The sequence below is a fragment of the Echiichthys vipera genome, assembly GCF_963691815.1.
Source record: "Echiichthys vipera genome assembly, chromosome: 8".
Classification (NCBI taxonomy): Eukaryota; Metazoa; Chordata; class Actinopteri; order Perciformes; family Trachinidae; genus Echiichthys; species Echiichthys vipera.
This window is the reverse complement of record NC_139833.1, coordinates 20,275,426-20,293,527: the sequence shown is the minus strand read 5'-3', so window position 1 is coordinate 20,293,527 and position 18,102 is coordinate 20,275,426. Positions and strand designations below refer to the sequence as shown.

Here is an 18,102-nt window from a genome sequence, read left to right as displayed (position 1 = left end):
AATGTGATTGATGTGGTGTTGTTGTGTATTCATTCAGTAATGGCTAAGCATTATCTGATGAGGGACATACTTTCACCTGCTTTTCAGGTGAAAAACTTTCCATATTTGCGTAACCTGTGCCTTGGCCAAAATGTATGACCACCACCGGTGTATGACCACCACCGGTGCAGCGTGTATGAAAAGAGGTTAGGTGAAGGTCAATAGCACCCAATCAACAGTGTAATCATAGATATCATATCCTGAAGAATCAATGCTGCTGACTCGGATGAAAAACAAGATTTTCTTAGTGTTTTGCTTTCATCCCTCGCTTGTTTGAATTTCAAACTCTGTATAGCACATCAAGTTTACATCTCCAAACATGAAATCAGTGTCAAATGTTAGTGTTAGGCTAATCAACAACAATAACAATAACTATAACAATTTTGTATTTATATTATTACATTATTTGTCAACATTTTATCACATTATCAGTTAAATAAAAGACACGTCTGAAATTACCTCATCGTTAACAATGTTATTACAATATTGGTCAAGTTGATTGCAAATTTATTACATTTACAGGAAATTATTATTTGTCTTATATTTGAGAGTGACATCTTAAGATCGATACCAAGACATGATTGTTAACTAAGCAGCTGGAGCCAGGACAAGGCTAGCCTGGCTAAGCATAAAGGGAAATTAGTCAACTAGAATGGCACTTTCCAAAGTTTAAAAATATGCAACAAGTCCCCAAATTGAAATAATAAAATATATCCTATCAACTGAAACACATCATTTGTCTGGTGAAAAATGAATCTGTTCTCACTAATTGACACTTTATCACTTGTTATATGTACACAAACAGATATCTGAAAACACCTTTGCATTTTAATGGCAAGTTATGTGCCTGAAATATGTCTCGGTGGGTAAAAGTTTTTCTTTTACCCACTCGTTAGGATCGAACACTGGTTGGTATTTTATTGTTTTGCATATTATCTAAGTTACATACATTTTGTTATACTTCTACTATTATTATACTACAGTATATTATACTATCTTTTTAAATTGCATGTCACTACATGTCACAGCCTCTCTCAGCAAAAGGAGCTCACTAAGTTGTCATGGAAATTGCAGAGATTTCCTCATGTGTTGGATGCAATATTTATTTAATGTATATTCTGCTTGGACTAATATATTTCATTTATATTTTGCATGAAACTGACTAAAACATTTCAGATTTAGCCTTAAAAGAAACTAGCATATATTATTAATAATTCCAAAAATACAATGGTCTGTCCTCAACTGTAGCTAGCCTGTTCTTATTTGACTATACTATACTTTTTTCTTGGCAGCCTCCATCTCTCTGTGCTGCATTAAGAAATATCTCTCTCTGGGCAAAGAGCCAGAGGTGTAGACTAGACTCACATGAATTTGATGACTACAGTCAAAATGATCAAAAGAAGACTTGCAAATCACTCTAGACTTCAACGCCAACAACACTTGGACTTGAGCCTTACAACTTGAAAGATCTGATCCACATTATGCCAATGACTGTAATTTTGAGAATTTTAAACAAAGGACTGGCACGTGCTTAAATCTTAAACAAAAGCCAGTCAGTGGCATTTGATGCACTGTTCATGACAGATGGAGAGAGACATGGACAGATGGACCCATACTGATCTATTTAGTCCCTCCCATGATTCCACTGGGGTGGCCACCATGCCTGACAAATTCTTGATGTGACCAAGTAGTATGAGCAGAGGTCTTCCAAAACGGTTGCCACTTGCTGGGACCTACAATGATCAGCTGAATTTTACCTTGCTCTGTTTTCCATGTATAAGTATATGAGAAAGCAAAAGTGTGTGTGTGTGTGTGTGTGTGTGTGTGTGTTGAAAATCTTATTTTTGACTTGAGTCCAATCTCTTATGAGCGCTTGATGTTGCGTGAGCTGTCTTAGGAGAAAAACAGCTTCAGTTGCTGGAGCAGCAATTGCTGTTTTACGGTTAGTTAGTTAACATCGATAAAAGCACCCCGACACATCTGACTGCTGCACTCGCTCATCATAAACACATGTCGGATCTCTCTAGCTCTCCCTCACACTCTTAAGACATATCCCCTTCCATTTTGCATGGCTGAATATTCCTTCATCTTCCCTCCTTTCCAAAATCTACAGGCACAGCCGATGGGAAATCTAGTGGGGAAAATACTGGGAGAGGGAGAAAAGAGGGGTGTCAGCGCTGATCAGTATTGACGGTGTTTAATGCACAGCGACTGCTCCAGGATCCATATTTAACTCTGCATGAATATTTCATCCCCTCTAAGCGTTTATTAGGGGGCCGTCTGGGAGTCTCCTGAGCGTAAAACAGATCAGCCTGCCTGTGATAAATATCCTTGTAAGGAAACGGCCCCTCAAGCGTTCCCTTTCCAACTCCCCTCCGAGTACATTGCGACAAGGAAGAAGAGTTCTTTTTACTTGGCTGCTCAATCATTATCGGTGATTCCCCCAGACAGCCTGATCCGCAGCGCTGCTTGATGGGAGTGATGGCTGATTAGTCACTGAGCCGCAAACTTCCGGGGTCAAGGTTAATGTGACCCATGCCACATCAGCTGGCTTATTTATGTTTAATTAAATGCATGTTACACGTCCGAGAGAGATTAAAGCAGGGCTGCAGTCAAAGGTTCTAACAGTTGTTCAGGAATGTGGAGGCAGAACATGAATGTTTCCTCACTATAAATAAACCTCAGGGTGTTAATGTGGGCCAGTCACGACAGTAAAAATTGTCTTTGTTAGTAGCTACATAGTTCGTGCTCGAAATCATTTGTGCGGAAAAGAATCCATTGCCTGAAACAACCACTGTATTTTTCTGCAATTAACTCTATCCTTCACATATTGCTACATGGTAAAGTACGTATAAAAAGTTATTGTGCCACAAAATGAGTTCAAAGTTATTAATTTGCGAAATGGGAGAAAATACCTTTAGTTAATGCATGTAGTCCTAAGACAAATGAAATGCATATGAAAAGGGATGTAGAACAAAAACTGGGCTACCAGTGAGCAGGCTCAGTGGGCCCCATTTCTCTTGCTCATGTAACCATTCTCACACAAAAAAACTGTTCATAATATACTTTAATTTTGTATTTGGAACTACGGTGGTATTAAAGGGCAGAGTGTTATTGGATCTTTGTGATGACAAATAAAATCGCTTAAAAGGAGACATCATCTGCTCTCGGCAGGATATTAGAACTGCGGTTATTCATATTCAGCCCTGCATGTCTCAGACGACGATAGATTACCTCTAAGGATTTTCTGACTGTCAGAATGTCATGAAGGAGCAAGCCCCTTAAGGGGATTCAAGTAAAGACTGCCATGATTGTCACAACCTTTAACATGACCATCTAAATGTATAATAATGTTTTATCATACATTTATTTTCGACAAGACTAGCACAAAACGCTCACACCTCTCCCCCTCTACCGACGAGCTCTTCTGCGCTCTCCAATCGAGTGCTGGTCCTTGCACGTGCACCAGATTCCTATGAATGTGCCTGTGTCTTCTCTCATCAATAAACGGCATGGAGTACACGTTACATGGAGGTAGGCTGGCTAACTTCTGTGCCAGTGGATCTGTGGCGTGTGCACAAACTGTGCCTGAGGGTCAGCTTTCACACAGCCCTGCGCTGAGTGGACAGGAAGATACTGACGCAGTCGAATTTTGCAAAACAAACAACAGGCTCTACGTGCACATAGAGGCGTGTTTTTTTTTCTAAAACCGGATGATTTATGTTGTTCTATCGAAGCATAGTGTCGGCTTCAGTGAATATGATCAAACAAATGTTGCCGACTGGGACTTTAAGAAAAGTGTGTTTGGTATGGCCAAGACACAAAGGTCCAGGAACATTGCTGTTTCCTTCATTCAGACCAAAACATAGCCAATCAAATAATTCACTATACAAAGACTTTTTTGATGTGCATAGAACATCATTAGTAGTAGGTTGAAATATAAATTTGGTAATTTCCCTTTATGGTTTTGTACCGTGTCATAAATATTATTATCCATATCCGATTTTAACTTCAATTTTAGGCCCCAGGTGTTAATATTTACTGTGTCTCTCGAACCTCTTCTGTAATTAGTTGGCTTCATCCTTGATATTTGTGCCAGAAATCAGCCAATGAATTTGCAATACTTTGGTCACTCATCAAGGTAGAATTGAGTTCTCAATTGCTTAATACCCTTTTGTTTCATACTGGTGTAATTGCCATTGGAACTGTTAGTGACCAAATACATTTCTAATTAGAAAGAGATGAAAAATAGGCAATATCATCCAATTTTCAACACTCAAAATGACAAATATGGGATCAGAGCATGGAAAACGTTGCAGCTGCCATTAGCATTCCAGTACAGCAAAAGTGGGATAAGCATGGTGAATTGTGAAGAGTCAGTGAGCCCTCTCTAAACAGACTGTTGAGTGGTAGTCGAGTGTATGATGGGACTGGGACTGCTGGTACACATCAAATCGAAACAGATTACTGGAGGGGTCCTGGGACTTACTCTGATGTACACTAAGAGGAGTCGCAGTATATATATACATACATACATACATACATACACACAGTATAGTTAATAGTATAATTATTTAATAAGAGCAGGCACACTAACTCTATCTATCTATCTATCATCTACGATGTACTACCCATGCTGTCTTGATGAATTCAGGACAATGTAAAAATATGTTTTCGGTCACTAACTAGATCATTCTACTTTACCATTCCTTTAATAAGTATGAGGCTAGTCTCACAATGCAAGACCTATCTCCACAGCACTGTGTGGAGTATGGTCTGGCTGGAAGAGTTTATATTCTGGGATAGGCAAAAAAATGCTGTTCCTGGTGACATTGCATGTTTTTTGCTTGCAATGTCAGTAAGCTATGAGGCTGCATTGTTATTGGCTGTTTCTGGGCTAAACCTGTATCTGTGGCTTTCACTTTTCACTGGACAATACTTTACCCAAACTTTATTCATGGTTGTTTATATCAATAGAATATATAAATGAATGTCTGCTTTTTGCTAATTTGGTCATATTTTTATACAAGGAGACTGAGGTTGCATAAAAACAATGTGTTCCTGTAAATTGTCTGGCACTTGCCATTGCCTCAAGGTACTACAACTATCTTGCCATGTATTCATCTGAGAGGAATCAATATTATTGGGCTACATTCTAGATGGCATGGGCTTTTCAAGCATTTAAGGGGAATTGCAACATGCTTGTTGCCTTTTGTAGGCTAGGTACATGTAGTTTAGAATAGTTCCCCTTGAATCAAGGTAATGGTTGCATATGGCGAAATGTGTATCTGAGGTGTCCTGCTACCTCTTAGTACTACTACTTATACTGCTAATGCTACTGGCACAAATCCTTGTACAACTGCTAGTAAGTTATTGGTAGCAATACTACTATATCGACTTCCACTATTCACCGTAAATTACCATTTATTTGAGGTAAGCATGCAGAATCTTTTTTTTTCATTTTTATTTTGCTGTCAGAGCTTCACAAGACGTTTCCTACGCTGAAAAACAGAATGGAATAAAATACTGCTAGGAAAATTAAAAATGACTATGAGTGGAGTCACACTGAATATAGATGTGATTGGCAGTAATATAGCATCTCTTTTCTTTCCAAAGCAACCTCAGGGGTGTCCTCAGGGTGACGCTGCCATAGAAACCAGGCTATAAACAGAAAGGGGTTGACTAGGCTGATACTGTATGTGTGAATGTAATGTAATAATGTAAATGTGTTTGCACCACTAGCGCAATCCTGAAGATCGTTCTGACCCAGGATCTTTCCACTGACACAAATCCAGCATCATAAAGAAATGCTTTTGGTGTGAAAGAACTGGACTGGCCTGCACAGAGCCATGACCTCAACCCAATCCAACACCTTTATGATGAACTGGAACACCAACTGCGAGCAAGGGCTTATCCGCCAACATCAGTGGTCGAACTTCATTGCTCATTAAGTTAGCTGATCTATTTTCTGTATGTTTTATTTAAAGACTCAGAAAAGTTAGTCTTTTAGGAACAATTGCTTATAAACTCCATACAACTAGTTAAACTCTTGTCTTACTGTTTCAGAACTTTGACACTCTGCCCTATAATTGCTATCAGATTACAGGGTTATAAGGAAGTTATAAACTTGTGAAATAAAGTCCTTAATTGTTTTCATTTCTTCTTTATTTATTTTGCCATTACAGTTGCCACACTCCTGCCAAGTCTAAAAGTACTGAAATATATTAGAAAGAACATCCTAAAAAGGATTTCCTCAAGAATGTTCTCTATATACAGCCCTGCCCTGTATGAAATGCTTAATCGTTAAGTCTATAAAATGGTCTAAAATGGGGAAAAATACATTTGTCCAGGGTCCACAGTGATATTTTCCATTTGTTTCGTTCTTCTAACATTCCAAAACACGGAGAGTATCTATTTATTGCCATCTATGTCAAAGAAAAGCAGCAAATCCTCTCATTTGAGAAGCTGACAGCGTAGACTGTATTGTTTGGTTACTGACAAATGGTGGTTATGTATGGACTCCATACTGTGAACAGCAGTAAGAAGCAGTTCTTTCAGAGCAAGTGTTGTATTGTATAGTACCCTGTTCTCCCTTATGGCCTAATCAAACTTTGCAGCAGCAGCAGCAGAAGCAGCGGCACTAGTGTTCCAGGTAGTTGTATAGATGTTATGGCTGGCTGGGAGAGCTATAACACATGCTGTTGCCATCTCAGTTTTGCCATTATAAAGTTGAGCCGTTAGAGGAGTCCCATTATGGTTATTGATTTGTTTGTTTTCTCCCCGCTTGGTGGAGAAACAGCACAAAGAGAAAGGTTGTTTCCTACCCCCTTATATCCCTTTCCCGAGAGGCAGGCACAATTTAGAACAGCGGGTGGGGGGGTCAGGGGGAGAACCCAAGAGAATTATATGATAATATGAATGTTCTGCTGCACTGACTTTGCTCAGTGCATCAAGCAATGTGCCTCTAATACTGAAACAAGAGAAGAAAAGATTCAGTTGAAATAGAATCCTGCTTTAACCTCTTCAAGAACTCCAATCAGATCAGATTTGCCCTCAGTGTCCACCATCAGTGCTATCTGACAAAGCTATCGGGTCATCTGTGTAAATGACGACAATGAGAAGGTAAAGCTGTTTGCAGGTCGAGCCAGGACCTCGTTTTCTATCATCAAGACATAAAATCAAGCCACTATTAACCCCATAGTGAACCATCTTTGTCCACTTTACAGCTTAATTAACAGAGGTGGCGGGATCAGCAGCAATCAATTCCTCCCTAAAACTGCCGACAAGACCTGCAGGTGCAAAGACGCCCCCAGCCACTATACATGCACAGGCATGCACGCACAAACGACACAAACATACACACAAGCACACACACACACAACACACTCTCCAGATATTGGTTACGACCGCCATAGTCTTCATGCGTATGCAGTACATATATATCCAAACTCCGATGCAATAGGAGTGTTAGTGTAATTTTTTTATTTTTTTTTACACATTCTTAAGGTTGAAGGGTTTATGTCACTTACCACTGAGAACCACTATTGTATTGTATGTACTACAGTATTGTTCAATCTGACACATTTCAGCCAATTGCTTACACTAGGAAGTCTATGTTCTTCTTCATGTAAGTATTCAGATCCTCAAACTAAGCTGATTTTCAACACCACAGTCTGTTTACATGTGTTGGAGAGTACTGCAGCATATTTGAGTTGTAGTGATTAGTTGTTTAAAGTCTGTTGTGTCTTCAGAGGAGGCTGTGTAAAGTCTGATAAAGTGATGTGGAGGACAGGTTGGGGCTGAAGGCTATAAATTTGGATATAAAGATAAAAAAAAAGAAATATGTGTGTGAAGTAAAGTACATAAATATTAAAAGCAAAATGCAAGTAAAAGGTAAAGGTAATTATAATGGAAGAGGGGCCCTTTGAAAGTGTTAAGACAATTTGTATAGTTTGGGATCATCATGTTTTCAGGGCGGTAGATACCCTTGAGGAAACTGAGGTCATGCCTTCTCGTAGGAAAAAGCACAAGTTTTCCTTAAGGTTCAACAGGAGATTCAACAATCTAACCTCAAAGAACAACTGTTCACAAATGGCCTCCTGTGAGTCCAACGGCTGTCGTTAAGACCCAATAGAGCACTAAAGAAGTTGAAACCAACTTTCCACCAACGACTATCACTCCAACGATGGTTGTTGGCACTTGGAGCACAAAGGGTTCCAGTGACATCATCGGCCTTGTGAGAGGTTAAATACCTGGATCTCCACACCAGTTAGTCGGACCAGTCCCAGCCTGGTCAGATGCATACATGAACTGATGAAGCCTCTTGGATGAGAGGTGAAACGTCTTCCTAGACAAATAACCAAGTCCAGTTGCTTTTGACTGAAATTGCTTTGGGGTTTTCCTTGTAATATTAATAATGAAAATAATAATAATAATGATGATTATATTCTATTTAAGTCATGACAGTGTGACTGTGAGCCAGCATGAACAACACCCGGACTTTGAAACTGAGGCAGCTAAATATAATTCAGTCATTATTCACGTGTGCTTTTCCAACTGTGACATGCCAAATGTTTTAATGTCATGCACAACAATTATATTGAACTCAGCATTCGTGAACGGACATTTGTCGTCTGCATCACGTCCCCATGGGAGAAGGCAGACTGTGACAGTAACAAATATAAAAAGAAAAGAGTAAATATGTATGGAGCCAATTCCAGAATGCAAATGCAAATACAATGAATGTTTAATATCAAAATCTTAAAGATTTGAAATTTAAGTATAGCACTCTAGTAAATGTTCCACTGTCGATATATCTATGTGCGTTAGAACTATGACTCTCTTCCAATTGATTCATGCTGAGGTAGCCTCCAGCCCCTGATGACACTCAAAGAAGAAATAACTGTGAAAATAAAATACACAAGTTAATGAACTGCAATATCCTTCAAGCCTGTTTGCAGATTTTCTTGATCATTTGGTTCATTTGTAAGCTAGCACATGCAATTAACATATGACTCCAAAAAGCAGAGTTTAGCTGGCAGGAATGCTAAACACAGTGAACACACACTGCAGTACTGTGATCCAAGCCAAACTGGTCCCAGTGTGTCTGTTGGATGGAGCTCTGGGAAGCCTGGCAGCCTTTATTCAGGCTGGCACACACCCTGACCCCTGGCATATGGTACATCTACCCAGCCTGCTGGCTTATTTGTCGCCTGGTGACCTGGACTGCAATTATAGCAAGGTTTGAACAAGGCCTGCTTCCCTGAGTATCAAGGAGAGCATGTCTTCTGTAGCCTCACAAGCTCTCAGACTTCTTTGAATGATGGAACATCTACAAATGGTAGACAACAATAACAATACTTGGCTACATCTGGGCAAAAAACTCAGTCTGGTATTCCACATTCATTTTGGTTATATAGAAAATCTATTTTCCATCTTGAAGAAAAAACTAATAATTGATCTTGTGTTAGATGTTTTTTTTTATACATGATATGAAAGAAATTAGTTAGAAATGAGGGGGGATGACGAGACCCTTAGCTGACGAGACGAGACGATACATGATATTGAGTCCACGAGAATTAATCTAGATTTGAACACTATTTTAAAATGTTAGTATTTTCTTTACAGAGGCTTTGATTTTAGCAGAGAGCTGTGGTGGTGCTGCAGGTGTCTTTGCAAAGTAATTGTGTTAGCTGTGGTGTAGGCTACGGTACTCACAGGGGTAAAGTATAACCCCCTACCTCCAAAAGACGGCAAAGACCGTCTGTCCCAGCTCGTCACATTTGGAGACTTCTGGTCTGATGTTAAAGAAGCTGCGGGAGCTCACGTGTTACATGTTTGTATTTGTGTTATCTTCGTACAGTGCTCACCTATTGTTCGTGTCTTCTCTTTCACTCTGTTGCTGTTTAGCCACTTACATATTGATATTGTGTGACATCTTAAATTCAGTCCCACACTCTCAAATCTGGTCGCAGTTTGGAGGCCTGTGTGTGCGCTTCAAGATTCTGAAGATTAGTAGAAAGTGGCTAAGTGACTAATCAAAGATGGCTGTGGCTTTGAGGGTATGACACATGTGCAGTAACATCTGGTCTGCACTGTCAAAGAAAGAGAACAGCCTAGATCAGTTCCACTGTACATGTTTCATACCCCCAAAGTACTGCAATCTTTGATTGGAGTCCTTGCCTTTTTTCCATTAACCTGACTCCGCCAGATGGATTGATTCGCATGTGCTCAGCATATCCATCTGGGAACTCTCAGTTGGAGATCTTTTGGAAAATGGGGCGAAAATACTGGTTGGTGATTGGATAAACCATCTGTCTATCAACAAAATACAGGCCAAATCAACCATTCAGATCAACGAAGCGTATGACATGCTAACAGCATTGAGGCAAAGCTCAGAAAGTAAACAACATGTCGGTAAAGGATATTTGCTGTTTGTGTAACGCAAATATACGGATAAAGGCAAAATTCCAGGTGATGTTCATATTCCAACAGAGGGATCCAAGAGAAAAAAGCGCAAGCGAGCGGCTTACTTGATAGCTGCGCTCATCACAGAAGCTGCCATGTTGATTACACTGAACAGTCGCTTCTTGTTGCGTCATACGTCAAGCTGCCTCAAAACTAACTCTGATTGGTTCAGAAGCTTGGGCAACCTTCTGCTAATTTTCTCAGCCATAGGTTACCAGACTGATCTGCATGTAAAATACAATGGAGCAAAAAAAGAACTCCTGTTCTACATGTTTTACGTGAATAACCCAATGAGCAAGAAAATGCCGATTGTCATGGAAGGCAACAAATTTGCAGGTATAAAAACTAATTACATTCCCATCGACCTAAGATGGTGCTATCGTAATCATCACCAGGAACATTATCATTGTGAACTTTCTGCCATATTGGCATTAACATTTACCTCAAAGCACCACTGTGTGACATGTCATGTGCAACGTCAATGGTTCATTAAAGGCTGTGAAAGTCAGAAATGTTAAACAAACGATATGACATTTTTAAAAGGTGTACCATCCCATCTACATAAATGTAGTGAACCACATGGGATATGATTCATTAATTAAGGTTATGTTCCATTGCTGGATGCTTGCATTTTGCAATAGATATAGCATTTTTACAAATGTCATACGTAGGTGTATAATTATTCTGTTACCAATCTAACCCAGGCCCAGACTCTGCTGAGTCTGCTGTTCATTTTAACACCCCTGCTGAATTTAAATCAAGATCTGGTCTTCCATTTAAATGTCACAGTATGATTGCTAAAATGGATATGATTCGTATCTGGGCTCATTCAACTGATGCTGATTATATTGTCATATCTGAAACTGGGCTAAACAAAGCAGTTTTAAACGAGGATATGTGTATAGGACTGACCGACCCAGAAAGGGTGGAAGGGTCGCAGTCTATATGAAAAACTAAGTTTCATGTGAAGACACCACTGTGTTATTGCACAATAAGAAATACAAAAGTTCCTAAAACTGAACCGCGTGTCATCATAAAGCGAGACATGAAACATTTTGTGGAGCAAGCATTTTTTCATGACCTGTTTCTCTCTGATGTTGAAAATGCCTGGAAATTCTTTTATGATGGTTTATTGAAATTGTTAACAAGCACGCTCCTTTATGGAAGTGTAGAATAAAGGGCAGGGATAATGCATGGTTCACATCAGAATTATCCATTTTACTTCATGAACGCAATGTAGCATGGTCTTAAGCCAGGAGTACTGGTCTTGGATCAGACTGGTTGCTCTTAAGGCAGCTGTGTAATGAAAGCACAGTGGCAATTGGGAAAGCCAAGGCTGATCATTTCCTGACTGAAACTTCAAATAACCTAAATAATCCATTGAGATTCTGGAAAACTATCAAATCAATAACTGGACATAAAATGCTATTGAGCTACCTCCATGCATTGTCAAAGACTCTACCCAAATTTGTGAAAAGGCTGACATGCTTGGCTGTTTTAATGAGCATTTTTTGCCTCTGGCTCACTTTTTAATTCTCAAACCACAACTCAAGGCTCCTCTGCTTGCTCTGATAGTTGTTGTTTTTTTGAGGGACAATAATTTACTTTTGATGCTGTTACAGCTTCAGAGGTGCATAAGCACTCAAATGTTTAGACACTAAAAAATAGACTGGTCCAGACAACCTTGAGCCTTACTTTTTAAAGTTAGCCGCAGATGTCATTGCATCACCCCAGACATATCTTTTTAATCTATCCCTGGAGACAAACAAAATTCTGCTTATTTGGAAATCTGCCTTTGTTCTCCCACTGTTAAAAGGAGGGGACCCCACTGTGTTGAACAACTATAGGCCCATCTCCAAACTGTCTGTTTTAAATTAGGTACTGGAGTCCATTGTTAACCAACAATTGAAGGACTTTTTAAGAAACTGTATTTTTATCTAAATTTCAGTCTGGTTTTAGGAAAAAACATACCTTGCAACAGCTGCTTTAAAAGTAGTAAATGATTGTATGGGATTTTTAGACAATAAGCAACACCGTGCAGCCCTTTTTGTTGACCTTTCAATGGCCTTTGATACTGTGGATCATGCCTTATTGTTAGAAAGACTATGCAGCATCGGTTTGTCTGATTGGTTTAAAAGCAGGCAGATCCCAGTGTGTGTGAGCAGAAGGTATTACTTCTAGCTCTCTTAATGTATCAAAGGGTGTGCCTCAGGGTTCAGTTCTTGGACCTCTATTATTCACTATCTATATCAATGGTTTACATCATGAAGCTCTGAATGCCAATTTTCACTTTTATGCTGACGACACAGTGATATATTGCTCTGCATCTACCCCAAATCAGGCTCTTTGTCAGCTCCAAACTGCTTTTAACACTGTGCAACATAACCTGTGTAATTCAAATTTAATTTAATTTAAAATGTAAAAGTTTTAAATGCTGACAAGACAAAGCTCATTCAGTTCACTAAAGCTAAGTCAAAGCCCTCTGACCTCCCTCCTATCACCACTCTCCAGGACTCAGTGATTGAATATGTGTCTCAATATAAATATCTGGGAATTCAGGGGATTCTCTTTCTTTTAAGCCTCATATCCAGCAACTTGTGAAAAAACTAAAGATAAAATTAGGTTTTTACTTTAGAAACAAATCTTGTTTTTCTTTTGAAGCCAAAAAAAGACTTGTTGCTACAATGTTTATGCACTGTATGTGTTGGACTACAGTGATGTTTTATGTATGAATGCATCTTCAAAATGCCTACAGTCTTTGGACACAGTCTACCACGGAGCACTGAGATTCATCACCAGTTTCAAAACCCTCAAGCACCACTGCTCCTTGTATGCTCGAGTTGGATGGTTTGCCCTGTCCACTCGCAGATTCCATCATGGGCATATCCTTATTTATAAGACTATTCTCTGTGATCGTCCTTCATACCTGCAGAAGTATGTCATACGGAAAAACACAGGAACCTGTCAGCTCTGCTCTGAGGATTTGTTCTTACTAACTGTACCTAGAGTCTGTACTGAACTGGGGAAAAGGGCATTTAGTTATGTTGCGCCCTCCATATGGACCCAGCTGCAGAAAAATAATAATATATGCCATGAAGGATCTATGGATTGCTGTGTGGCTAATGAGGATTTTTTTATTTTTATTTATTTGATTATCAACTAAATTATTGCATACAGAACTGCTTAGAAATGTACCATATGGCAATGTGCAGTGTCAGTTACTGAACATAAAGGCAGGAAAAATGTATGCAATATGAAAATGGTTTAGGAATAAAAGTTACAAGACCTCCTGGCCACTGCTGGACAAATTAAGAGCAGACAGTTGAAATAAAACAACAGTAGTAAAAATAGTGGAAGTGTTTGTGTTCTTACCAGTGCTGTCATCATAAACCACAGTGACTGTCTTCCACTTGAAGAAATGGACCAGGTCCAGGATGGCCCGGCTAAGGGAAGAGAAGTCTGGATAGAGGCTAACGTAAAAGACATCTCTGTTGTCCGATACTTGGTGCTTCCACTTGGTCTGGATGTGTGGCACCCCCAGGGCATTGCAAATGGACTGGACCGCATTGGCTGAGGAACTGTGAGAAGGACCGAAGATGGCTGCCACTCCCAGGGAAAGCTGGTCACAGGCTAGAGAGGAGAAATATTTGACTTGTTAGCTTTCTACTGTTATGCAGCATATGATCTTGATGACTAGTGCCATAATCACCAAATTATAGAACACACTGTCCAGGGTTTTCCGCAGCAGGTTAAAGCTTAGGCGGCCGCCTATACAACACAGGCCTGCTGCCTAACTAAAGTCTTCCATACATACTGTGTATATATATTGTATATATACAACCGTGGGGTGGCACAATGGTGTGGTGGTTAGCACTGTCACCTCACAACAAGAGGGTTCCTGGTTTGAGGCTGGGGCCCTTCTGTGGGGAGTTTGCATGTTCTCCCCGTGTTTACATGGATTCTCTCAGGGTTCTCCGGCTTCCTCACACAGTCCAAAGACATGCACGTGTTCAGTAAATTGATGACTCTAAATTGCCAGTAGGTGTGAATGGTTGGCTTTGGCTTTGTTTGTCTCTATGTGCCCTGTGATAGACTGGTGTCTGTCAAGGGTGTACCCGATATCAGCTGGGATCGGCTCCAGCCCCCGCGACCCCGTTAGGATCAAGAGGTTGGATGGATGGATGGATATTAAAAGAAATTCTATGACCAATATTTGCCGTGTTACACCGTGTCTTAATAGCACGCAAGCTTCAGACTGTCGCGTCACATCGACGCTGTCTCTGTACTGTCCTTCGAAATATTTTAATTCCAACAACAACACCCCACCCCCTTAACTAACACATTTTCTGCGGGAAACCCTGCTGTCTAATGTAAATTATGTCTATATGAAACTATTCAGGCATTAAGGATATACTGTATGATAATAGCATTGATTATGATTATTTATTTAATCTTTATTTAAAGTATACTGTAAGTCCAATGATATTCCATATTATTATTATTGTCAACAATTCCTGTATGCAAAGCCAACAATGAATGTATCGTAAGTAGGGTTTGAATAGGGGCTGAACATTTCCGGAAACTTTCCAGAAACATTCCATGGGAAATTTCAGAAATATTCTAAATTGGAATATTTCCATGGGAATTATGGAGATTTATGGGAATTAACTGGAAATTGGGCGTATGAACAAACTCTATCATATCCAAACATAAATATAAACATTTAGCTTTGTCATAGGCAGACATCCATGAGAAAAAATACGATTAAAAAACATTACATTTCAACAGTCATATGTAAGTAGAACTTTATACAGTTTTAATTATTTTATTGAACAATCCATTTTTTCATTGAACAACAGAAATATGAATGTTGAGTAAAACACCCCCCCCCCCCCGACCCCACCCATTAAAAAGTTCAGTAGAATGCCCCCCCCCCCCCCCCCCCCCCACACACACACACACACACACACACACACACACAAAAAGTCCCATTCAAAATGTTAAATAAAAAGAGCCCCCACTTCCTCTAAAGAAAAGTCTCATTCAACATGTAAATCAAAAAGGATGGGGGAATGCACAGTGCATGTAGGGGCATGGTCGCAATACCTCTGCAGTAAGCATTGTGCTATGTGCAAGGATTAAGGAATAGCATAGATATTTTCAAGTGTACTTGTATGAAACTGTTTTTTTTTTAAAAATCTGGTTTGTTCAAGATTATGCTAAAATATATTATCCCCAACTATATTTAAAATCCCTGTTAAGGGCCAACCTTCAATTTAGTAAATTCCAGGTTTATTACCGTTGATTCCCATAAATTCCTGTTAAATCCAATAAATTCCCGTTAATTCTCATGGAAAATTTCGCTTGCATAATATGAACATGCATACTGTAATTTATTTTGACTCAATCCAACATACAGCATCCTGCTACGAGAAATATTCATGAGCGCATAGTCACGGTTTGTCATTTTTTCTGCTGATTGGTTCCCAAATGTCGATAAGGAAGGGCTTATTGTTAGAGATCCCCTAGACCTTACCTAATTAGTAGTACCTGCTGTGCCAAGACAGCACTTAATTTGATTTAATCCATCACTGAAAATAATTGCTAACAAATGCAATGTGGCGGCAGTAGCTCAGTCTATAGGTGACTTGGCTGGGAACCGGAGGGTCGCCGGTTAGAGTCCCTGTGTGGACCGTGTTTGGAGCGTGGACTGGTGACTGGAGAGGTGCCAGTTCATCTCCTTGGCACTGCCGAGGTGCTGTTGAGCAAGGCATCGAACTCCCAACTGCTCGGGTTGCTGAGCTATTGGCAGCCCTCTCGCTCTGACATCTCTCCATTGATTGTATGTATTTATGTCGTTTTTGTGCATGTGTGTAATTCGAGCCTGTGTGTGTGTAACCTGTATAATAATAATAACAGAGTGAAAAAAAATGAATTTCCCTTGCGGGAAATGAAATTCTTTTTCTTCTGTTTTGGAAAATTAGGGAGCTTTTTTCTAAATAATGAAACTACTACTATCTCTCTATGTCTGTATGTTTGTCCTTCAATTTGCTCAACTACCATTCATCCGATCGACTGCACATTTGGCGGATGTATTGCTGAGGAGCCAAGTAAGAGAAGGGTTAGGTAAATCTATTGGACATATTTGTTAGTAGTGTGTTTTGTACATAATGTTTACTGTATTCAGAGGGGGAAGTTATATGAAGCAAACTCAAACATTTCAAGCAACAGCAATGTTACTTTCAGAATACACGATTATTTCCTGTAATAGCCTGGTACCAAATAACTAACTGTTGCAAACTATGTGTTCCCCAGGACCCAAAGAATGTCGAGTTGTTTGGATGAGCAGTTCTATAGAAAGCTGCAAACAGCAATACCAGAGTCAAAGCAATCAGCTATTGAACGAGAACGTTTTGAACTGGCAATGCAGTCAAATACAATCAGCCAACATCAGAGGTTCTTGTGGCTGAAAAAATGCCATGGGTATATTTATGCCCATGGTTTTGAAATGAGATGTCTACATATTGGTTTCCATGTAGTGCATTAAAATGTTAAATGTATATAAACTGTTATAATATTTACTGATATTGATTATAGAACCACTACTACATTACATTTCCACAATACACCGCTGAAGCTAAAGCTGTGACCAATTCAAACTTGTTTTCACTAAATTGTATTTGGAGGACATACAAACAACTGCACGTCTTTGTATTAGCTTGACTGTGCACTCTAATTACCTTATAGATATAAGGGACTTGGCTAAATCACTGGGACAGGATATAATGGCCCGTAATTGATAAGAGACTTGAAATGTCAGCCTGATGCACACACAAAACTGATAGATTATAGCACTTTATTGGCTGTCTCTGGCGGCCAAACAGGTCTTTGAATTACTGCCGCTGAGTCATTACCTGGAACCAATCAATTCTCTCTGTTTACATTTCAAGTGCTCAGCCATTTCTCCCTCGCCTGATTATAATTGTCACAATCTAAGCCACTGCAGTGCACAGGCCTCGAACAGGGAATAGATTTACAATGCAAATCAGCTATGGCATAGCATATGTGCACACACACACATTCACTCACACATACAAACACACACACACACACAGCAGCCAAGAGCATGCCAACACCGGAGGCAGATCTTCCAATCACAAACACATAAATACCTTTCCTGGAGGCTTCAAAGCTGTCGTAGATGTTTATCCTTTGGATGTCGTAGGTGAGCGTGGTGTTTGGCAGTAGGGTTCTATTCCTGTTGATTGTGTTTAAAGCAAATTTAAAGGCTAGCTCCTCAGCACCTGACGGGCCACTTTCGATGGACTCAAATATGCCCCCTGTCAAAGAGAGAAACACAAGTGATTAGTGATTTACGAAGATTCAGTTGTTTGAATAAGAAAAGACGCTTTAACCGTCGCTTCTATTGAGCTGGAAGATGCATCTCAATCAAAGTAGCCTGGCTTTTTCAAAATAAAATTGGTTTAGAGGTTATAGACATTTTCTAATCAGTTTGACAGAAAAGTATCACCCCCAAATAATATCAAGGCGTATTGCATCAATACAGTGCAAAAGGTTAACAACTTATGCTATAGT

General features: G+C 39.6%; 1 protein-coding gene across 1 annotated transcript in view; it reads right to left on the bottom strand.

Annotated features, from left to right (window-relative positions):
• The window catches only part of grik2 (glutamate receptor, ionotropic, kainate 2), a gene marked incomplete at its 3' end in the record, with an annotated part of 251,776 nt that overhangs the window by 150,686 nt on the left and 82,988 nt on the right, over positions 1–18,102 (bottom strand). The window contains exons 2-3 of the mRNA XM_083919135.1: positions 17,679–17,846; positions 13,879–14,136 (exon numbers count right to left, since the gene is read on the bottom strand). Coding sequence (XP_083775261.1) covers positions 13,879–14,136; positions 17,679–17,846 — 426 coding nt within the window. The remainder of the gene's footprint in view (positions 1–13,878; positions 14,137–17,678; positions 17,847–18,102) is intronic.